This window comes from Pipra filicauda, unplaced genomic scaffold, assembly GCF_003945595.2.
Source record: "Pipra filicauda isolate LSUMZ 115617 unplaced genomic scaffold, ASM394559v2 scaffold44_size3831614_pilon, whole genome shotgun sequence".
NCBI lineage: Eukaryota > Metazoa > Chordata > Aves > Passeriformes > Pipridae > Pipra > Pipra filicauda.
Window position 1 is genome coordinate 988,811 of NW_024104587.1, and position 23,178 is coordinate 1,011,988.

General features: G+C 49.9%; 1 protein-coding gene across 2 annotated transcripts; it reads left to right on the plus strand.

Moving 5' to 3' along the window:
- Nucleotides 1-274: 274 nt before the first annotated feature.
- KLHL25 (kelch like family member 25) lies at nucleotides 275-18,850 on the plus strand. 2 transcript variants are annotated; one of them, XM_027719876.2, is made up of 3 exons: nucleotides 275-456; nucleotides 10,538-12,369; nucleotides 15,379-15,528. In XM_027719876.2, the coding sequence occupies exon 2, from the start codon at nucleotides 10,555-10,557 to the stop codon at nucleotides 12,322-12,324; it is 1,770 nt and encodes a 589-aa protein (XP_027575677.1). In that variant the 5' UTR covers nucleotides 275-456; nucleotides 10,538-10,554; the 3' UTR covers nucleotides 12,325-12,369; nucleotides 15,379-15,528. The 2 variants fall into 2 exon arrangements, with proteins under 2 accessions (XP_027575677.1, XP_027575675.1); XM_027719874.2 differs by lacking the exon at nucleotides 15,379-15,528 and adding an exon at nucleotides 17,309-18,850 and having other exon boundaries at nucleotides 276-456.
- Nucleotides 18,851-23,178: the final 4,328 nt, after the last annotated feature.

Below are 23,178 nucleotides of genomic sequence, written 5' to 3' on the forward strand. Positions count from 1 at the left end.
GGGCGGTTTCCCCCGGCCGCTTCGGCACCCGGGGGGGTAGAGGCAGCTCGGCCGGGCTGACCCGGCCTTTAGGACCCGGGGCGTTACGGCTCGCACTGACCCCGCCCACAAGTCGTCTCTTCTTTCTTCTATTGGTCGCTGCTCCCGAAAGGGGCGTGGCAGAGAGGGCGCGTCACGGGCGCGGCGCCCGCTGATTGGTGGCGGCCGCGGCGGCCGGCCCCGCCCCCGCGGTCCCACGCGCGGCCGGTCCCGCCCGGCGGGGACATTGTGCGCGGGGAGCGCGGGGGCCGCGCAACGCTCCGCGCTCCGCCGCCTCCGTCCCGCATCCCTCCTCCAGCCCTGCTTCCAGCCCTGCTTCCCTCCTCCGACCCTGCTTCCCTCCTCCAGCCCTGCATCCCCGCCCCCCGCGCCGGGGGCTTTGCCGTTCCCAGAGGTTTCGCCGTGGCCGAGAGAACGGTGAGTGATTCCCCCCGCCAGACCCGCTCCGGCCCCCTCCGAGCAAGGGGTTTGCTTGGGTGGATTGGGAGCCTGGGGGGGCTCGGGGATGTGCTGGACCCCCCGAGTGCCGCCTCCCTCCCCCGGTACCGGCCCGGGGCTCGCCGGGCTTCGGAGCATCATTGTGGCATCAGGGAAAGGTTTAGGGAGGGGAAGGGCTTTTCTCTTCTAAAGGAAAAAAATAAATAATAAGAAAAAATTAAAACCCAGCCATTAATCTTTTGGATATGAAAATAGAGTGGCATTGTTTTTTGAGTTTTGGGGTGGTTTTTTCCCCCCCTCTCTCGTACATACATATATATATCTCTATCTCAAAACTGTGCTCTAAGGGACGCAACTTCCATGGCCTCTGATGAAATCGGTTTGAGCAGCCCTGTCTAGAAAAGTGAGCAGGTTTGTGTGAGTGACTGAGCTGAACTGCCTTCGCTGTCCTCACAGTCCCCTTGACATTTAAAAAAGTTAAAAGCCTGTTTGGTAGTTGTTCTTTTGTTTGTTTTTTTTTGTTGTTGTTGATAATGTTTGTTTGTTTGTTTGCTTTTTTATTTATTTTCTTTATTTATCTGCTTATAGTTGTTCAGGTGGGGGCTTAGATCAGCCAAATCTGTGCTTGGAAAATCTGTCCTCAGCTTTCCGTAAGCAGACAGCCGAGTGTTTCATACTATTCCTGTGCAGAGTCCCTGTGTCACGACTGTTTTCTCTTTTCCTTTCCTGGCAATCTCTGTGTGTGTTCCCCTTGTGATCTGCAGGAGTGATTTCCACAGTCCGGGTGCTGTGCAGTCTTACCCTTAACAAACCTCTTCCTCTCCAGGACAGATCAGAGCCAGAAGAGAAACAAGCAACTCTATAACCTTTATACTTTGGCAACTTCCCTTGTCTTTCCTTCTTTCTTCCTGTGTCTTGTGACCCTGTTTTTTTATTGAACTTACCTTAGGAGCGAGCCGAGCTGTGTGTAACACACCCCACGTGTTCCTGGTGGTGGCCAGCTGCTGCTGTTGGCTCAGCTACTCTGGTGACAGTCTCCTTCCAGAGTTCTGAGCTCTCTGTACTTTCTATTCTCTGTCCACCTCTCAAAGGGTCTGACTCCTTGGTGCCCTGGGACCCTTTCTGGGGCCTCTCTGTTTTCCTTGTTCTGTTTGCTGCTTTGGATCAAATCTTATCTGAAAACCCATTTTGTCTCTTTTGTGTCTTAAACCCCAACCATCTGCTCTAGTTTATCTCTGTGATAAGACTGAGTATAGCACTTGGGGAGGAGGCATAGGTGGAAGTTTGCTCTGCAGGACGTGGGCACAAGATTCTCAGGGCTAAGCCGAAGTGAAAATTGCTGCAGAAGCAAATTGGTTGCACCATAATATGGACATGGGAGACTGTAGGCAGCTTTAGCACAGAGGAACTTAAATTTTGCATCCCTTTTTTGTTCAGTTTTTAAAGCATTTGAGGATTGTTATCTGAAGTCCTCCTGCCTCAGCCTGTGTGCGGAGCGTGGTATCCTCTCATGCTGTGCTTGGGGCAGGTTCAAGTAGCTCAAGCAGAGAGGATGGTGTCTCAGATGTGCTTTCTGAGAGGAGATAAGGCCAGTTGAAAAAGGTTTGACTGAAGGAGCTAGGCACAAGAAATTTGTGAATGTGACAGCTTGGAAACAGATGACAAGATGTTGCATGACATCTATGCCACATGTATAAAAATGAGCACGTGTCTGATATATAATATGGTCCTTCCAGCTCTGGACAGAGTGCTGGACATGTTCTGGAGTGGGGACAAGGAGTGTGCACACTTCTATGTGTACATATGCATGTGTGACTTAAGATGGCATTTTTGTCCCTGTGGTGGTAACCAACCGCTCCCCAAAGCCCGCAGGAGTTCAGATCCTTCTTAGGAGCCAGAGGAGGTTTTTAGGCAATGTTTAGGAGGTGGATGAGTGAAACAGGAAGGGCAGGATGTGGCCATCTGTGGAGGTGGAAGAGGACAGGCAGTGTGTTGCGAGGCGGGGAGGGAAGTGGCAGCATTACAAAAGAGTGTTGAGCAGTGCCTTGGCTTGGGTGTGAGTAGGTGGAGCAGGACAGGCAGAGCTGGCTCAGGGTGTCCACGGCTGCTGATGCTCAGGGACTGTGGAAGGCCCGGGTTTGAAGTGGTGTCAGCACTTGAACTGTGGGGTAGATTTACTCCTGCCTTTTACAGACTGTAATTGAATTGCAGTGAGTGTAGCTGGCACTGCTGAAGCAGTGGCTGCAGAAAAGCTGGCTAGGAAGCATTTAGCTGTAACAAGCCACCCCAAACCCCCTGGTCTGACCTTTAACCACCAACACATTGGTCTGTCTTTGCTTATCAGCTTTATATCCCCGTAGTGACTATTAGTATCACTTCAGCCAGTAGAGACAGCTCTGTCTTCCCTCTGCTCAAGCCTGGGAATGTTGCATGTGCTGTAACCACTGTCTGCTTGCTGACCATTAGACTTTGCAAAGACTACCAGTTTTATATAGCAGCCTGTCAGATTGTGGTGAGGCAAATTTATTACCGTACCACACTGGCAATCACTCTGGTTTGCTTGCAGTGTGTGCACAGATGCCCAGGACAGCCTGGGCTGCTGCAGTGCTCCCACAGTGGCCCAGAACTTGAAGGCTGAGTGTGTGATTTGATGCTGTGTGAGTACTTAAATGGAAAGATCAGAGATGGGTGTCAGATTTGTTCCTTCTGTCCAGAGCCAGAGGGCAACGAGCAAAATCCTGCTTTGCAGCCCCAGACCCTTCAATATCTGTCAGAGCTTTACAATACAGTTGGGAACGGCTGTCCTCCATGCCCATCAGCATCAAGGGCTAATCGGTTCAGAAGGCATGAGGGCCTCCCATCTCCATGGCTCTGAACTCCAGCCAGAATTGCAAATGAGCAAACCAAACCTGGCAGTTGTACCATGATCTCCTGCCTGGCAGGGGAGTGGGGAAAGCAAAACAAAACCCCAGCTTAACTGGCCGGGCCCAAAATTGCAATCCTGCCCTGACAGCAGGCAGACAGACCTGTTTGGTATGAGTGTCCTTGGCTTATGGTTAGCCTGGCCAACGGAGCACTGGGCTCTGCCAGCCTCAGCACCGGGAGCTGGGCACAGCACGCAGAGAGTGGGAGGATCTGAATATGATCTCTGGAGTCAGCAACTGCTGTGGTTATTCTGGTGTTAATTTGACGTGTACCACATCTCGTCTCCTAAACTCTCCCTGGGAAGTGGCATGTAATTCCTTGAAGTACCAAGGGCCCTTTGCCTTTGCAGCACATTAGCAAGTTGGGTTGCTTGAAAAGGACTTTATCCTGCCCAGATGGGGCTGGGGTAGACACTGCGATCGAGCAGGCTACTTCCGTTCTGGAGCCTTTTTGAGTATAGTCTGGGAGATGGGATTGCAAATGCTTGCCTTCTCTGCAGCCCCCCATTCATTCTGCAGAGCGACTGAGATTGATCTGGCAGAATGGGGTGTATTCAGGAGCAGAGCTGGAGGGCAGGCAGGGAGGACAAAACCCCACCGCAGCCTCTGAAATGAATCAGGGGCTCTGAAAAGATCCGCTGGGGTTGGGGCGTAGCAATGAAAAGCCATTGTCTGGAGCCTGGACTGTGGCTAAAAGCCTTACTTATCCCGATTTGGGTAATGGTTGTAAGAGGGTGTGGTATTCCCAGGAATGGCAAAGCCAATGTGCTTAGTGATGAACGAGAATGTTATTTGATTGCCTCACAGGTAGTTCAAGAAGCTTTATGGAGTAACTCAGTTGCAGAGTAGCAAGTCCAATACCTGATTTGCAAATAAAACTGCATTTATTGTGTGCAAAGTGGATTTCCTATGGGTATTTTTATTGTGGTTGGAACTTGATCACCTTTGGCTCGGATTTGTTCATGTCATAGATTTGAGGCACTACTGCCCCTTTTACCAGTGCTTTTGCAAGACAAAACAAGAACCTCACTAATTGGTACAGATTGGCAATACTGGTTTTGTTTTCTGTGGTAAGTGGCATTCAGCAGATGCTTGTGGTGGCTCTGGGCTCAGAGTGGGGCACGGGTTTAAAGGGAGGAATGGTGGGTACTAGTGAGAATGGGATATCAGGATATGAGTGGGATATGGAACTCATATCAAGTTTCTGAGACTGAGTTTCAAAACGTTCAGATATGTACCCGGATCTTCTCCAGACAATCTGATTCCTGGAGCCTACAGAATTGGGCTTGGAAAACCTCCCAGTTTCTGTCTGTGCCAACAGAAGGAGCCTTTCACATGGTCTTTCTGTTTTCTGTCTAGGATGTACAGGCTAGACTAGGAAGTGAGAAAATGAGAAGAAATGATAAGGATGCCTTCCATTCTCAAAGGCTGGGGCAGGATCAGGAATTCTGTGCGGGGGGGATGGAGTCAGCTGCCTTTCCTTTGCTTACCTATTTGCAAATATGATGAAACATCAAGAGTTTGTCAGGAAGGGCAAATCCAGAGCGATACCCTCTGATTCATGGCAGTTATGTTGTCTGAATTCCAGTGTGCAAAATCACAGTTGCATCTTTGCTACGTTAGTCATCCTGAGGAGAACAAGAACAAATTTGGCTGACACAGGTAAACCACTGAATTCACCAGAATTGCTGGAGATGAACCCAACTTGTTAGACAGCAAAGTCTGCATCCAGGCGCAGGAGCACAGACAGAACAGAGAGCGTGCCTGGGAGATGATGTGGTGAAGGTCCTTTGTTGCCCACCTGGCAGCAGCCCAGGCTGCCCACTCAACAAGTGTGGTGCTGCACTAAATGCCAGGTGCTATTTAATTCCTTTCATCTCAAGCACTCTTTACAGAAGGGCATTATTAGTACTGAGCACTTCAAGCAGCTCCAATCTGTGTACCTGACAGTCCACTGTGTTATGCAAGGAGAGGAAAATCATCTGAAAATATTGTTACATTTGTTCCTTCCCTCTTCTTGTTGTCTGTCTCCCTCCCCCACCATCTTTTCCTGTTTTCTGCTGGGTTTTTTCCGCTTTTGAAGCTCGAGCAGTGTCTGAGTACGTGAATGCCTGCATGTAACAGATCCCCTTTCTCAAACCTTTTGATGGTCTCCAGTGCCGGGAAATCGCATCTGAAACAGCTGTATCTGGCTCTGTGTTTGACACTGTGTTTTCTCACTGCTCTTTCTTCTAAGCAGCTTTGCAAGGAGCTCTTCCCTCTGAAGAAAACACAGAAGGTGACTTTATGTTTCTAGTTTGCTACTCTCTACAGTAAAAAGGGGGAAGTTGGTTCTATGCCAGTAATTTTGGCCTGGGATAGCGCTGCTGGCCTAAGCACCAGGCGGTGGAGTCCATGAAAGTGTTGGAAAAGTCCAGATATTTGGGATGAGGGAACAGGCGCATTCGTAATGGGTAGAAAATTAATCCCGCCGCTTCCAGGGAGAGGTTGAATTTTGGCTGAGTTCAAGATGGTGTTTCACCCCACAGGGTTGATACTGTGAAATGGAGAGAAAATAAAAATGGGTTTTACTCCTGTTGTCTCTGCCTGCTCAAGGTAGGTCTGCTCTGGTTTGGAAGGAGTGGCACTAGGTTGTAGTGCAGCCCATACATGGAGGGCCTGTATATGTCTGACTGCTTGGGAATGAATCTCAGCTGCAGCATGAGCAGCTTCTTCCAGGTCTTCTGAGCTGAGCCAGCAGGGAGCCTTACTGCTTATTTATTTACTTATTTACAGCTTTAAATAATTCATGGTTGAGTGGGGCAAAAAAGAAATGTGTTCTGGTTGCTGCTTCTCTGATTGGCAAACAGAAAGTGCCCAGCTTGGTATCATGGGATTTGGGCTCTTTGTTGGTGTTTAGCCAACCTTTACAGTCTTGGGAGAACACATATAAATCCTGTAGTTTTGCCTTTCTAAGCAGAAATTATTCTTGATCCCCTGAAGTCCCACTGGGGAACATATTCACTCTCAAATGTCCTCTTGAAGGAAGCAGGATCTCAGCTGGTAATTCCCTGCAGATAGTGAATGAATTTGCAGATTTGTGGAGAGGCTGCTGGTTTGAGATGGAGGGGAAGCCCCAAGCCTGGCTAAATATAGTTCATGTATCAGTAGTCCTTTTGAGCTGTCCTCTCATGTGCAGTTCTTTTGTGATTGGGGACAGGGCCCGATACAGCTTCAAAGTGTCTGTCTAAGAGGTGCTTGGATTTTTCAAGAGATGATAGAGTGTTTCCTAAAGTTCTCTAAATGACCCATTCCAGCAGGGCTCTGACATGATGACCCACCAGCCTGGGACGGACAGTCTTCTGCTGGGGCATGGTTTGGAGGAAGCACGAGGCTCTTGGATAGGAGAATTGTGCTTCTTTGAGTGGGAGTTTGGCCATCTCTGTGCTTTTGGATTTTCCCCTTGTCTTTTATAGCTTAGTCCTGTCCAGAGAGACTGCTGGGGTATTTTCTTCATGAACTAAGATTGAGGAGTCTTTTCTCCCTGAGCCAACTCCTTCCTTCCTTCAGGGTTGCTGTCTGCTCTGTCTGGGTGAGTGGAAGGATTTTCAAAGCATCCTTATCTTGCTCTGCTGGAAAAAGCCTGTCTTTCCTATCCTGGCTGTACAAAGGCTGTAGACAGCCAGGGGAATACTACAGCCAGCAGACATCATTGGATAGCTGTCAAAAAGCTGATGCCCCTCTGCCCTCATCCATATGGAAGAAGGATTATCATCTGCCTCTGCGTGCAGTTAAGATCCTTTTAAAAGGTTATGCAGTAGATATTTATTTTTTCAATAACTGCCTTTCGAAGTTAAAAAAAATGAATGCAGCGTGGAGAAATCCAAGCCCCAGTTTGTTCAGGTCATGCCTTCTGCTATTCTCATTGACACAGCTGTTCCAGCGACAGCTTCCTGCCTGATGGAAGATGCAGCTGGGAACAACGATAACCCCTGAGCGCTCGCAGAGCGGCAGGAGCTTGGCGGGAGCCACTGACAGGTTGCTTTGAGTAAAATATTCCTCGTTCTGAGTGGCTCTGCTTTTTCTCTTTAGCTCAGTAGTTGGGTAAGGGAAGCAAGGAGTGTGGTAGGGGCCAAATTCTGCTCTGCATGTGTCCGCTTCAGAGAAGTGCACACGTCATGGGTCCAGCCTGTTCATCGCCGCAGTTAAACATTGCTTAAATCGAAGCATACTTTTGTGCACATCATGAAATTGTAGGAGATCATTTACCTGCAGGCTTCTGAGGTTTGTGAGCTGCTAGATTTTGGAAGAAACCCACCAGATGAAATAGCTGCTGCCTGCAGTTTCTGTTTGTCTGATCGGGGTGAGATGATGCCAAGGTCTCTGGTAGACTGAGAAATGCGGTGAGGTGTGTTTGTGAGGGAAAGGATTAGTACCTGCCACTTTTCTGCTTGTGCCACTATGGCAGGATTCAAGAAGCCCTCAGAAAAAGCTGTTTGGATATTGCTGAAAACCACAAGCAAGGCTTGCTGGCTGCACCCCAGAGTTCAGAGGCTGCTTTAGTTTCAGTTTAGTGGTCTGTCTAGCCCTGCTCATCTGTGACCAGTAGCATCCAGTGTCATAACCCGGCCCCAGGAGAGGCCAAGTAAAGGGGCTGTGACTGTGGCCTCTTTAGGTTTCAGACTTGAAGCTGCACTGGGGATCAGTTGGTGCCTGTATTGGGACAAGGTGATATGAAGAGCAGTGCTGGGGACTGAACTGGAAGCTGCCAGTTTATTCCCTGAATGTTGTTTAATACACATAAGATAGAATGCTACCAAGTTCTCTGGGCTAGATGTTTGATGGTAGAAGCCTGAGATTTTATATATATATATATATATACATGCGTGTGTGTGCACACAGTATATGTATCTGTATGTGTGTATATATATATAAAATGGCTGTGCTGCAGCTTTTATACAGACATTTTAATTTCTAAATGACCTGCTCCTTCCATTCTGAGTAGTGATTTTTTAATCTTAGTGTCAGAAAAATTATTGCTGCGTCCCTGCAATCCTTGTGTTTGTTTCCGTAGCTGTTCTGTATAAATTGCTTCATTTTTTGTGCATAAGCAAATCAAAGGTTAACATTGAATAGCTGACCTGAGCTGTGAGCAAAGAAAGCAGTGGCAATGGCAGGGTGGTTTCTGAGGTTGTAGGAATAGGAAACTAAATCAATAGCTTTTAGCAGACTCATAAATGTTTCATTTGTATTCCTTGCTTCGGTGTTGACATGGGAATCCATATAACCTCTTAAATTAGTGTTGTTCCTGCGCTGGGTGTAGATGTTGGAAACATTTCCTTCAGATGCACTTCAAAGTGCTGTTTCATAATGGCATTTTCCTTCCTCTTTTGGAGGCTTGATTCTGCACAACCTCCAATCATGAGTGAAATGAGCTTGTCAGCCTCAACCCAAGCAAGGCTGCAGGGGTTTTGGTGATGGCATGTACATATCCAACCCGATTACCTGCATCAATGCTCCTGCCTTGACTCAGAGACTGAGCGGGAATTGCGGCTGCTTGGGCAACCTGTCATTTCTACATGGAGGAGCACAGAGATTTTTCCCTGGACTGTGACACAGCCCTAAGGAATGAGTGAGGCCTTGGGAAGACCAACTTCAATAATTCATGGCAGCGGGGGGGAAGGAGCAACATACCCACAACTGTTTGTCTAATTTGGACTCTTTTGGAGGTGCTGGAGAAGCAGGGGTAGGAAGCACATGATCAGAGCCTGAGTCAGGCAGCTTATCTGGCCATCCGCCTCTGCTTGAGGTCATCCACCCGTGGAGTGTGGGAGGGTTGTGCAGCTCCAGGTCACCGCCAGGTCAAGGCTGTGACCTGGCGGCAGCCTGGGAGCGCTGCGTCCATGCTCCCAGCATTTCGTGGGTTCCCCCGAGACCCCCCAGTGCTGGGCTGGGGTGATAGAGAGCTCAGCTGGGGAGGATAGGGTTGAATTGCAGCCCTTGTATTTGCAGGGTAGAAAGACCCTTGAGAAACCTCTGGTTCTGAAGAGGAACTTAAAAAAAACAAATCCAATCAACATGAAGAAACCATCTGAAAGACCTTCCCCAACTGTCTGGCTAATGGCTGATTTCTAAACATTTCAGTGGCTGGACTGAAGGTACAGCAGGATGAGCCCATTTTTCTCTTTTTTTTGGGTTCATTTTTCAAACCTCGGGACAGTTGTGCTATGAACTTCAGCACTGACTTTCTCCTGTAAGAGAGGGCTGTTTGCATATCTGTCTGTCTGCTTTAGTCACACAAGGAACAAAATACAGCTGGCTAAAATATTTTGGAGTAATTTACTTGTATTTTATCATCTAGGTAGTATTAATTTGATTATTCCAAAGGAGTATTCTTCTACAGGCAAAGAACGGTATCAGGTAGCACTTAAATGAAATAGTAGCTAATAAAAGCCTTGTGTTTGCTTCTGCCTGTCTGGTAAAAAGTGTAATTGGGCTGTCTCTTTTGTTTTACTCTGATGTGAATCTGTCCTGCAAAATGTTTAAATCATATGAAGTGTGTGGTGAGTTTCATCATCAAAAGCTACAACAAATGGCTTTGGTAAAATTTGTTCAAAACTTTTGACTTGTGCTGGTAGTTAAATATTCCATAAATAAAACCTCTAGCAATTGCCTTTCCTAAACCTGCAGCAACAATCTATATGAAAATCAGAAGCCAGACACTGCTCAGCCAGGAACAGACCAGTGCCCTTTATCCTGGATAGTCTGCTCTCTCGATGCTGTTTTCTAAGGAAAAATAACTCTTCTGCGGTTTGCCAATACCCTCTAGGGGCTGTTGAGACAATCTACCACCAAGTTTGGGGGTTGATTGCTTCACTTTGTTGCTCTGTTGCTGAAACCAAAGTGGAGAATTCCCCTCTTCACCCCACTCTGCCTTCCCACCCTGTTCAGCCTGAGTTAAATTTTTTGGAGGATGTGAGGGTGCAGGAGGCACGGGCTCTGCAAGTGGAGATGCAGGAGCACAGGGGTGTCAGCTGGTGCCTCACGTTTGAGGTCCATTGGCAGTGTACCAGGGTTGGATAGCAATGCACATGTTCTCCATGCCAAACATCAGTAAGGACAAGGGAATAATGGTTTTCCTGTTTGTTCTCCTGCAGGCAAGAGCTCTGCTATCATGTCAGTCAGCGTCCACGAGAACCGTAAATCCCGGACTAGCACGGGCTCCATGAACATCTTGCTTTTTCACAAAGCTTCCCACCCGGACTGTGTCCTGTCCCACCTGAACACCCTGCGGAAGCACTGCATGTTCACCGATGTCACTCTTTGGGCAGGAAACAGGTCGTTCCCGTGCCACCGGGCAGTGCTGGCTGCCTCCAGCAGGTACTTTGAGGCCATGTTTAGCAACGGCCTCCGGGAGAGCCTGGATGATGAGGTGAACTTCCATGACAGCCTCCACCCAGAGGTGCTGGAGCTACTGCTGGACTTTGCCTACTCCTCTCGGATCATTATCAATGAGGAAAACGCTGAGTCCCTCCTGGAAGCTGGAGACATGCTGCAGTTCCATGACGTCCGAGATGCAGCGGCCGAGTTCCTGGAGAAGAACCTTTACCCTTCCAACTGCCTGGGCATGATGCTGCTCTCGGATGCTCATCAGTGCCGACGGCTCTATGAGCTCTCCTGGAGGATGTGCCTGGTCAACTTTGAGACTGTTCACAAGAGTGAGGACTTCAACAACCTTTCCAAGGACACTTTGCTGGACCTCATCTCCAGCGATGAGCTGGAAATTGAGGATGAAGAAAAAGTCTTTAAGGCTGTCATCCAGTGGGTGAAATACGATCTGGATGAGCGGAAGGCTTATCTCCCAGAGCTTCTGAGGAATGTTCGTCTGGCTTTGCTTCCTTCTGAATGCCTCAAGGAAGCCTTGGCTTGTGAGGACTTGATCATGGTGGATGAAAGGAACAAGATTGTCTTGGATGAAGCTATTCAATGCAAGAAGAAGATCCTCCAGAATGATGGAGTCGTCACCAGTCCCTGTGCCAGGCCTCGCAAAGCTGGGCACACCTTGCTGATCCTGGGAGGACAGACCTTCATGTGTGATAAGATTTACCAAGTAGACCACAAAGCAAAGGAAATTATCCCCAAAGCAGACCTGCCAAGTCCACGGAAGGAGTTTAGTGCCTGTGCCATTGGTTGCAAAGTATATATCACTGGAGGCAGAGGCTCAGAGAACGGGGTCTCGAAAGATGTGTGGGTGTATGACACTGTTCATGAGGAATGGTCCAAAGCTGCCCCAATGTTAATCGCTCGGTTTGGACATGGCTCGGCCGAATTGGAAAACTGCCTGTATGTGGTTGGTGGACACACTGCAGTGGCTGGAGTCTTTCCTGCATCTCCTTCTGTTTCCTTGAAGCAAGTGGAGAAGTACGATCCCATATCCAACAAATGGACAATGGTGGCTCCTTTGAGAGATGGAGTGAGCAACGCTGCAGTGGTGAGTGCCAGACTCAAGCTTTTCGTCTTTGGTGGGACCAGCATTCACCGGGACATGGTGTCCAAAGTCCAGTGTTACGATCCAGCTGAGAATCGATGGATGATCAAAGCCGAATGCCCACAGCCCTGGCGCTACACGGCAGCCGCTGTCCTGGGCAGCCAGATTTTCATCATGGGAGGGGACACAGAGTTCACGGCAGCGTCCGCGTACCGCTTTGACTGCGAGACGGACCAGTGGACACGCATCGGGGACATGACGGCCAAGCGCATGTCGTGCCACGCTTTGGCCTCAGGGAATAAACTGTATGTGGTAGGGGGTTATTTTGGCACTCAGAGGTGCAAAACGCTGGACTGCTACGACCCTACGTCAGACACATGGAACTGTATCACAACGGTGCCTTACTCGCTCATCCCCACAGCTTTTGTCAGCACCTGGAAGCATTTGCCGTCATGATGAGGGGCAGGGCTCGGGGGGGCTTGTATCCAGGAGGTCAATAAGGTAAGGGTCTCCTCCTCTTAAACTGAAACTTGCCTCAGTTGCGGCTGCACCCACCGTGCCGGAGTCACAGGTTCCAAGTTGTTCATGAGGTTGTTTTAGGGGCAGAGAGATTTAAAGGTGTGATGCAGAGCCAGGAAGGAGTAGCCAGTCCTGCGATGCTGTAGGCCAAGCTAGCTCCCAGGGTTCTCTTATTTCCAGCTGATCCTCACAGCATCTTTAGAGATGCATCTACATCGATGGTTGCAAGCAGGCCACAGCTCCTCTCCCTCTGCTCCAGGGTAGCTGGATGTGACAGTGTCACCCTTCTGTGGATGGGAGAGCAGATGTGTCCACACCTGCTCTCATGGCTCTCCCTGCAGAATACATCCTGTCCCCACGCAGTTGAGGGAGTTAAGGCTTCTAAAAACACTTGAAAGTGAGTCCTGGGAGATACCAGGGCCACAAGTGCTTTGGAAATGTCTCAGTAGTTCAATATTTTCGCTGATTTTCTGGGTGATTTATTCAGAACTGATGAATATGTAGGCAAGTGACCCTTGGAATGCTGGCAAATCCTAGATCTCTTTTTATGCTCTGTATTTACATTTCAGTGAGTAGCAGAAGCAAAAGCTCAGAAGCCACGATGCATTTGATGGTCCTGGTGTTTATTTATCATCCAAACTGTTGCTTGTTAAATCAGAACTTCTGAAACTTCTGTGTAAGACCTGAGTGGGAGGGAAGGGGTTTTGTAACCAGAAGAAGAATGTGTTTATCAGTGTTTTGAGGTGTGTGAGAATAAGAAAGTTGGTGGAATCTCATGATGTCCTGTCTCATTCTGGTGCTCCAGTTCTCGCTTGCTCAGGGAAGGTGCTACTGCAGTGCCACTGGGACAGGACTGCTGATTCCTCCTCTCTCCTCCCCAGTGGGATGTGTGGTTGCCCCTCTGGTTCCCGATGTGACTCCACAGAGATTTGCATGTCTTCACCAATCTGCTGAGATACAGCTGGCCAGGCAAAGGCCAAAAATTCTTCTCACCTTGCCTTGTAAAAGCAGATAGGGATACGGGCAACAGTTGGATAGCATCATCTCACCACGAAGTCTGTAACACCTCTTCTAGCTCAGTCTGCAGGTTTCACAGAGCCAGCAACACACAGAGCCCTGCTTTGGTGGTCGGAGCCTACATCCCAGCCAGCTGAAGGAGCTGGTATGCGTGTGGGATTGACAAGCTTCACTTACAGTTTTATTTGGAAAGTGGGGACTGTGGGGAGGGAAATTCTTCCACAAACTCATCAAAATCCACTTCACTTAGCACAGGGAAGAAAGAATGCTGCTCAAACCCTCTAACACCCTCTCACTTCCCTGCTTCCCACTTGGTGTGGTTGGTGCGCCTGGGAATCACCCAGCGGGGGAAATTGCTGGCACCTCCCAGTGATCATTTCTTTTGGTGCCAACTGGGAACCAAGGAGGAGTTCCTGGCACATCTGCTGGTTATTTGCCCAATGTGACCACCTGCTTTTCTCAAGTGGGAAAAAATCACCTAGGGCATTGCTCTGGCCTTTGTGAAACAACTGGTTTTAACATGAGTTGGACCACCATGAGGGCAGGGTGAGAGTGGAAAGGGTTAAAATGAGATCTGAGAGTGTTCCAAACACTGGAAGATAATGACCTTTCCAAATTCTCCTCCTCAGGCGTTGCCTAGCATCTGTCACAGTGGCTCAATAATCTAATTAACTGCCACTTGGCTATTAAATATTGCAGCAAAGAGTGTGAGGACTCCATCATTTTCAGCTCAGGTCAATGGGGCCTCTCTTTAAGAGCCATCCTAGAGCTGAAAATTAATTTTCCCTGGTAGCAGATGCATCTGAATATTAAAGCTCAACACCAGCCATGCTCCTGGGAATAGGACAGGGAATAGTTTGAGGTGGGAGTTGATTCTTCAGCCGCTGAATAAAAAAGTCTTCAAAATCACAGTGATGTTATTTTCCTTTCCTGCCCTTTTTCCTCCGTACTGTATTTGGTTTGGTCAGACCTAATAAATAGCTTCAGGGGGTTGCATAGATAGGTTTCCCCTCTGTAATCTGGAGCCTGATACAGCACAAGAAAACTAGGAGCTGTAATATACCAACCTGCAAATTAAATTGGTGAAAAGTCACTGAGTGAGGGTTTTATGTGCTTTTTTGGCTTCGCTTCCACTCTTCGGTTAAAAGAAGTATTTAAAATATACACGAGCTCTTGCCAGAAAGAATGTCTCTCCACGTGATTTTTCTTTAGGTTTTTTATTTTTTTTTGTTTTTTATTTTTTTTTTTTTTATTAATTTATTGTTGTGGCCTCAGCCAGTGTGACAGCTCCTTACATAAAGCACCAGCATGGGTGAGTGAATGTCTCCGATGTGCATGTGTTGCAGTGCTTCACCAGCCATGTCTCATGTGCTTGCCTTGGCTGTCTTGGCTGTGCTTGGGTCAAAACTGGGCTCAGGAACTGGGGTAACTGTCTATAGGATCCTATGACTACACCATTGTCCTGTAGCAGGTCTGGCCGAGGGATCTTTTGGCTTGTAGCTCCCACCATGGAAGGTCTCTACTGCAACATCTGGATAGGCCCTATGGGATCCTTCTTCAAGTAGGAACACCCAGAAGGCAGGCTGGCTGTGTCCAAGTGTGCTTTGGCAATACTAACCCCCTCAGATGGAGAAGGGTCGGGAGGGACCATCCCTCAGAGCAGAGCAAGCTGGGCTGGTGGGGAAAGGCCTGAGCAATCACATGGCAGGAAATAGTACTTTGTACTCATGGAAAAAACAACCTCTTGCGTATAAACTGGTCCCTGAAACCCAAATAATCAGTCCTCGGCAAATGCTGATCATAAACTACCCAGCCTGCTTTTCATTTAAAGCATAAAGCTGATCAGCTGGAAATGTTTCCTTGAGGGCATGGCCTTCACCCTTCCCAGCTGGAGCCGGGGCACCTTTCGGCAGAGGTCCCAGCGGCCCTGCCAAGGAGGCCGTGTGACATTAATTTAGTGCTTATTACCTGCAGCTAATCCCAGGGATCAAGCGTGATTAGCAGTATGAAACGTGAAAGCCTGGTCTCCTCCCACCTGGAGCCGTGAGGACGCAGAACATTACGAACGGGAAATAAAATACTGAGCACTCGGCTAATAAAGACTCTCTGTGTTTACAAAGACAAGTGCAGCCTGGCCAGGAGCCCAGAGAAAGATGCTGGGTGGTCTGTCACAGTCCTGTGCAGTGACAGTTGATGGGGACAACTCCACACCTCCCTGGAGGTGACTTTGGGCTTCACCAGGAACAGGTTCTCCAAGCTGCCTGTCTCCACATTAGAAGTGGCTTCTTCAAACTGTCTGTCCTGTGTGACACTCTCATTTTCGTGGGGCAGAGTCACAAATGGGAGTGGGACAGTTGTTTCAGATTGCATGGTCCAGCCAGGGAAGGTGAATTGGAAAGGGAAGTCACTGCATCCCTCTGTGCTGCCTTCTGAGCCTCAAATGCTCCCCTGGGGTGGAGGTGTTGGAATTCCCATCTCAAAACAAATGGGATGAGCCAAACCCCATCACAGTGAGAAGCCAGGGGTTTCCCTGCCCAGGGGTTCCCATTCTGGTGCTTTTTAGCTCCTCCAGGATCCTCCTCACGGTCTGGGCTGTAAGGAGGGGAGGCCAGTGGCTGGGCAGTGCTCAGACACTTATTCCTGGGACACATCCGAAAGCTCAGAGCCCACTTCATGGCTCCCACTGGAGCCCTTTGGTGGGCTTAGCTCCCATGAGGGCTGTGGGCAGCATCAGCAGCTGGTACCTGCTGTTGGGTGGGTGCTGAGCAACCAAGGCTGAAGTAAATTGAGGGTGTTCTGGCTCCTAAAATGAACTTTGGCCCCAAAGCTCCTGCAAGGATTTACAGCACGTGTCAGGCCCTGAACTATATTCTGATACCACACACACTGTGTCAAATCTGTTCAGTGGCTTTTCCTGATTATTATATTACATCTTAGATAACAAGCTTTCACAAAGACACATTTAGTGCTGCCTGGTGTGGCTCCCTTCCATGTGGAACAGCGTTCCACCAGCTTTCACCTTGCAACAATCCCAGAATTTTGTTGCCATGCATCATTCTCGGCTCCATCCACAGAGCCCTGCTCACAGAAAGACATCTTCCCATGTGAAAACCTGTGTACCTGCAAACAGCAGCCTAAAAAAAGCCCAGGATAATCTCCTGGCTCCTAAACGCTGCTGCTCACCTGCGTGCTCCTGGGGTGGTTGCTTGCAACCTGTTGCAACCTCGCTGGAGTTGCCAGAACAAAGTCACAGCTGGTTTCTCTCGGTGGCTCCTAGGGAAACCCATTTGCATGTGTATAATAGCAAGGCTGGATAAACAGGGATTGCAGATTTTTTGCCGCTGCTGCTCTTTCCAAGCGGCTGGTTGTCTCTGAAGCCAGTTTATCAGGCAGCGTTGGAAGGGAGTGGCTGGCCTGGGGAGGAAAGTCGATGAAAATCAGGCTTTTCCTAACCCTGGGCAGATGGAAACATGTGCAGTCTGAGCTAGGCCCCAGACTGGATTAATCAACCCCTTGGAAATGTCAGTGATACGGATGTTTTTGGAGGAACCTGCGGAAAAAGAGAAAAAGGGTCTTTTTGTTTTGTCTGTTCCAGTTCTTGGGCCCTCGTCCCTGCCAAAAAAAAAACCAACAAAAAAAAAACCCTTCTTTTTTTTCTCAATTTTTCATTCCCTTGTCATGTCCACAGAAGTTTCCTGCCCGTCTCTGAACCCTCCCCAGCTGAACACCCTCTCTCCCCCCTCTCATGCTCAAGCAGAGTCCAACTCCCAAATAAGCCAGCTGCTTTCTGTCTCCAGCCATTTCTGGGATTTGGGGTGGGGGTTACCCCAGTAACTGCCAATGCTCCCCTGTGTGGGCTAAGCCAACATCACACCGCTAATGAGCTTTCTCTTTCCTTCCCCAGATGCCAGAGTCACATCCATGTCCCCTCTCGTGCAGTTGGAGCTGACAGCACTGTGACTGAGTCCCCTCCTGTCATCCCGCCCAGGACTCCGAGGCAACTTTCACGTCCCTTCCCAGCACCAGGAGTGGGAGGCACAGCCAGACTCTACACTGGCATCACATCACGGGGCGACCAAGGGCCACTCGGCCCCGCCACTGGCCACTGGCCATCACGCAGGGATGGCACAGAGCCAGGAGCACTGGCTGCAAGGCAGGGGCTGGGCACGAGGGGCACAGGCTTGTGGGCACCAGTGGGCCACCAGGACCAGAGAGATGGAGGCTGCATCCCTGCTGGGCAGCCCTTATGTACTTTTTGTTACTCAGTTGGGGGGTTAGGAGATACTAATTTTTTTTTAAAGGCAGCAAACTTGCTATTGTCAATGCTTGCTGCTTGGGTGACTTGGAAGTGTTTGTTAAGGGGAATGGGGTGAGAGCACCTGGCCCTCCCCATCCTCTGGCCGCTCAACGGAGGCGATGGCTGTAGAAACATTAAAGTGTGGGAGCTTGGGGTGGCTGCCAGCAGCACCAGGTACTGCGGTGAAACAAGGCAGGTGCCTTTTGTTTTGCACTTTGGGCCTTTTAAATTTTTTTTCCCCCTTTCCTCGCTGCAGCCAGTTGTGATTTGGTTGGAGGCCGAGTAGCTCCCCACACACAGCTGCTGGGAAGAGCACAGCAGCTCTGTTAGTGTGCCAAGGCACCGGCACCACTGCTCAGATATTCACCAGATAAAGCCCACTGTGTGATCAGAGCCGGTCTGCTGAGCTTCCCTCCGCGTGGGTGAGGGTGTAATTAGCACAGGAGCAGAAACAGGGCTGCAGCTCGTGCCTTGGGAGGGGGCATCTTGCCACCAGCGAGGCCTCAGAGGGAGAGCAAGTGGATTAGAGGAGCATGGCAGGGTGAGCAGGGGAGGGATCCCCCTTATTCCCACGGCACCCCACATCCTGGCTTCACCTTGCAGAGATGTGAGTGTTTCTGACTGCACGCTGCCTGCTCGTGGTTGGGCTGAGGCTGCCCCAGGTTATCCACACATGCTGGCTGCTGACTGTGTTTGGGTTTATGCATCCAAGAGCTGTCAGCCCGAGTTGCTCCTCACTCATGCTGTGAAGGAGGGCACATGGATTTGGGATGTCAAGACAGGGATGCAGCTCCTGCCTGGCCTCTTTAGGGCTGGCCACTGCCAAGGACTGGTCCTGCACCAACCCAGCATCCCACTTCCCTGCACAGCAGATCCGCAGATGCTCCAGGCTTGCCTTTTGCCCCTGGATTAGGCTGAGCTGTAGCCTGGCCAGCTGAATGATGCAATGCTCTGAAAAGCCTTGACACAGCTTCAAACAACAAAGGTCTTTTCGGAGCAGCGGGTGCCCGTTGCTGCCGGGGAGAACACACGTTTTGCACAGCCAGTCTGCGATGCGCTGAATGACGTTTATTTACGTTTTCTAGTCTTTTTTTTTTTTTTCCCTTCAGCTGCTTGTGAACTTTAATAAAAATGATGATCTGGGAAACCGTTTGTGTGTTTTTCACAGGAGTCTTCATTCTTAAGTAAGTTGGATTTAGGTCTAATAACAGGGCCGAGGACTAATAACAGGGTTGGCACTTGGTGGGGCGGTTCACAAACAGCCTCCGAAGCAACCAGCCTGGCTGTAATTATTATTGCTTCAGTGCTTGGGAAACTGAGGCACAATGTCAATTGGCTTGTCCAAGGTTAGTGGTAGATCTGGGAATAAAGTCCAGGACTTCTCATGCCCTGAGGACATCACATGTCTCATGCTCCATGGCTGCTTTCACTCAGCTTGTCCGTGTCATGATTTTAGGAGAACTTGCAAGTCTGCAATGGTAATAATACCTGCCAAGTAGGTTGAGGGGCCCAACAAAGAGACAGCCGTACTCCTGCAGGGGAAGCCAGTAATTTCTAAGGAAGATGAAGAATTCATACTTCTGTTTTCCTTATTTGCCTTTGCTTGGCTGCTGCAGCTCCCAAGAAAGGGGCCCATTGACAGGAGAGATGGAGCTTTCCATCTGGGCCCCCGTCCATGCACTCCTCTGTGTGCATCTCTCCCCATCCCAAAGGAGCAGGGGACTGATCCAGCCCTGCTCTGGGAACTCAAGCCCCTGCTCAGGTCTGGGACCATGGGAGCATCACTCAGAGCAATGAACAGGCACCAGGCAAACTTGCGTTTGCCTCCTCTTATAGCAGGGGCCAGTGGGTTTGGGAAACAAAACTTCTATGGGTGTTACACACAAAGGGATTTAAAGACTAAATTTCTGAGGTGTAAAGGACACAGGGAACATGTCCCCCTGCCTGCAGGAGCTGGGTAGGCAGCAGCATTAGCTGACATGAGCTGAGCAGATACAAGTATAAGGCTCCATAGAAAAAGTTTATTAAAGAACCCTTTGGGAAATGAATTCAGGGTAGAAATTACTGTTTGATGAGCAGGAGGGGGGAAAAAGAGAAGGGGTGTGTGAATGAAATCCTCTATAGTTTTGTTGATTCAGGTTTTATATGTGACTATGGGACTTTAAATAGCAGCTGGGGAGGCTTTGCAATGGGCTTGCTTTGATATGAGCCATGCAGAGACCTGCTCTTTTGTATTTATTCTGGAGCTTTCCTGAAAGACAATTCAAAAGCCATCAGCAGCTGCTGTGACAGCAGCGACCTGTTGCTATGGAATTAAATGCAATGAGAAATACAAAGGTTTCTTGGTTAGCAGCAACAGAGTAAAAGGGGAGCAGGAGGTGAAAATGGATGTAACAGTCAGAATAAAGCTACAGCCAGAGCGGGGCTGGGGTTTAAAAGGGAGGTACAGGGGTAGGAATGTAAATCTGATTTGTTTTCCTTTTTTAAAAGGCTTTTTCACCATCTCAGCAGGTCAGGCACAGCTTTGTCTGGGAGCGAGCACTTGGGAAAGAGTCCTGTCTGGTGGTGTTACAGGGATCGTGTGTTCCCAGGCTCCTGGGAAACATGCCCACGGGCTATAGCCAGCCCTCTCTGTGGGGTGTCAGGAACTCAGACATCTTCCCCACCAGGTGCCAGGGACCTGGCATGGAGATCCCCTGGAGGGGCAGGGGGGCTTGTCCCACGCCTCCCTTGTTTTGCTGGTCCCAGTCCCACGGGAGAGCTTGGGCAGGACGCAGCTCCACTCCACCCACCCTCTGGCCCTATCTGAAGCCTGCTCATGGGCTCTCTCCTCCTCGGTTCCCCAGCTCTGTAACAGGGTGCTTCTCACTCTCCAAAAAGCACTTTGGGAGGAGAGGGTGGGGAGATGCTCAGAGATGGAGCAGGGCAGGCAGCTGGCAGGATCAGACCTCTCCTGGGCTCAGGCCTGGGGACTTTCATCCCCAGGGACTGACCATGGTGAACCTCCCCAGTCGCAAAAGGCTGATACTCCTATGTCTTCTTTAAATAAATCTCATAGTGCCTTATTGGTTTTTAAATATGCATTTTCCCAGCCTGACCCCAGCTGCCCTTGAAATAATACTGTTGTACAGAGAAGCCCTGCAGGGAATTATCTTCTGAGCCTGCTCTCCCTTTGTCATGAGAGTCAATTAAAAGCAGAGTAGCTGGTGATTTAATAGCTTCGGTGTCCGAGGAAGCCCCACATCCATCCAGAGGCCAGCTCTGGCATTTAAACACATAATTGGAGTGGAGGAGTGTTTTTTTCCAGCCGTCCAACATGCTTTCAAATTCATCCATGTCTATACAGAGCACTGAAGCCTCGTGTCCTTGGCTTGTCATCTTCTGCACATTAATTAATGCCCCAGCATTGCACATTCTCCCTGCAATATATTCCCATGTCAAATTGTTTTCCTATTTTCCCATGCACCTTTTCCCTTGAGGAAAACCCAGCACATTTTAGTCTCTGAAGAGGGTCCAGGCTCACAAAATGCCATGCATTGAAACGTTTGGGTTAAGCTTCCAAGAGCAGGAGAAACCGTTGCCCCCAGCTCCCCATAACCAACTGGAAGTTTAAACTGGCACCAGTCCCTCTCGTTCCAGTGCAGAGCAGGAGCCCTGTGCCCTCCAGGCACAAGCAGCAGTGCTGGGGGCCCATGGTGGGAGCCAGCAGAAGGGACTCCCAGTGGGAGTGAATAGCCGGGGCTGAGCTCATTTATTCCTCCTTCCTCACAATCTCCCTTTTCTTTCCATTTCACCACCTCCTTATTTAACATCCTCAGCCGTTGTGCAGAACCCTCACCCTGTTTGCAGCAGTGTGACCTACTTTACCACCACGTCCCGACTTCCTCACTGAAATTGTGAGCTCAGAGCCCACCCAAGCCATTCAGCGGTTCTCAGCTGAATAAGAGATCCAATTAGGTGGAAAAAGCCTGGCTTTTCATGCTGTCAGTGCCTGGACATCTCACTTCCCGCTTCCTCAGCTCATGCTGCACCACTGATGTCCACGTCTCGCAGGCATCGTAGACAAGGACCCCTCTGTGTTTGTGTGCCCCCCGCCAAATGAAGGTGGGGGAAGGGCTCCAGAGGACTGATCCTGGCTACCCAATGTGTCCTTTCATTCTTCCTGACAATCTCTGTGGACTACGGAGCTCAGGAATCAAGTAATTTGTAGATTTCCAGTTCTGGCTTTCTTGGGAAGCCCTCCCTTCCCAGCTGAATCCAGGGGGAATTGTCCTGGACCAGGCTAAGATGGCACAACTTGTGCTTAACTGCTGGCACTTTTGGCCAGAATGTGACTGAATGACTGATAGAAAGACCTGTCTCTCAGCTCTGGCATCACAACCCCAGTCCTGTGGGTCTGTCCAGAGCAAACATTGCAAACTGCCCTTTGCTGCTCCCCTCATTCTTCTTTTCCACCCCATCTGGGATCTTTCTCCCTACAGCCCCAGCAGGCAGCCAGTCCCAGGGATGCTGGCTCTGTTCCGTTGTGGGGGATAGCTGGTTATTAAAGGGGATGAGTAGAAACAAAACAAGGAGAAAAAGGCTTAAGGCCCACTAGGAAAAGCTCTTTTGGCTTTTAACTTCCCTGGCTGGTTGGGATGGACAGCCATCCCCTGCCCTGAGGCCAGCCCAGCAGCACTGGGACTCACTTTGCTTTCCAGCAGGTGCAGGGAGGCGGATGAACACCCACCACTCCATTTCTGGGTCACTGTCTGGAGGAATTACACATGCACACACAAACAGGAGCTGCTTCCCACTTCCCGGCACCCAGCCGAGCACCCGCCGCCTCCCGGCCCCCTCTGCCCACGCTGCTGCCCCGCCAGGCTCACGGCTGCTCCCGGGCTTCCCACAGGGCTCTGCTAATGACTCAACGCTCCTGCTCAGTTCTAATTAGGCTCCTGTCTAATTAGGCTCACTGGAAAGATGCGGCCGGTGAGAAACAGCCCTTTGGTGAAAGGAAAGGGGAAAGAAAGAGCATCTGGAGACGCTGAGTGCCAGAGGGAGAGACGCCAGGCTGAGGCGAGAGGTCGGGGGGGACTGGGAATTACCAGCTGAGCTGTGGCTGTGCAAGGGATGGACCATAAAGGAAAGAGAGCAAAGGGACTTACACAAGTTCCTTCCAGGGACCCTCCTGGGGTTCAGCCCTGCCATGTTGGGAAGCAGGAAACAAACCTTTGCTCCATCCCACTGAGGTGCCGGGATGTCCTTCAGCCAAGAGCGAGGGCTGCCATTTATAGCCCCATGAACATCGACATACAGAGGAGCCCTGGGATGCAAGGAGAGCAGGACAGGGCAAGGCAGGGCAGGGGGGACCCAGTCCTGAATCTGTGCCATCCTCCCCTGGGCCTCCTTGGAACAGAGGCAGGAGAGCAGGCTCTGGAGCAAAGCCCTGTTTGGGGGTGTTTCAAAAGGTGTGAAGACAGCTTTATCGGGGACAA

Bases quoted from the DNA above. Each gene is read 5' to 3' on its own strand.
- KLHL25 (XM_027719876.2), top strand. From the start codon at position 10,555: ATGTCAGTCAGCGTCCACGAGAACCGTAAATCCCGGACTAGCACGGGC.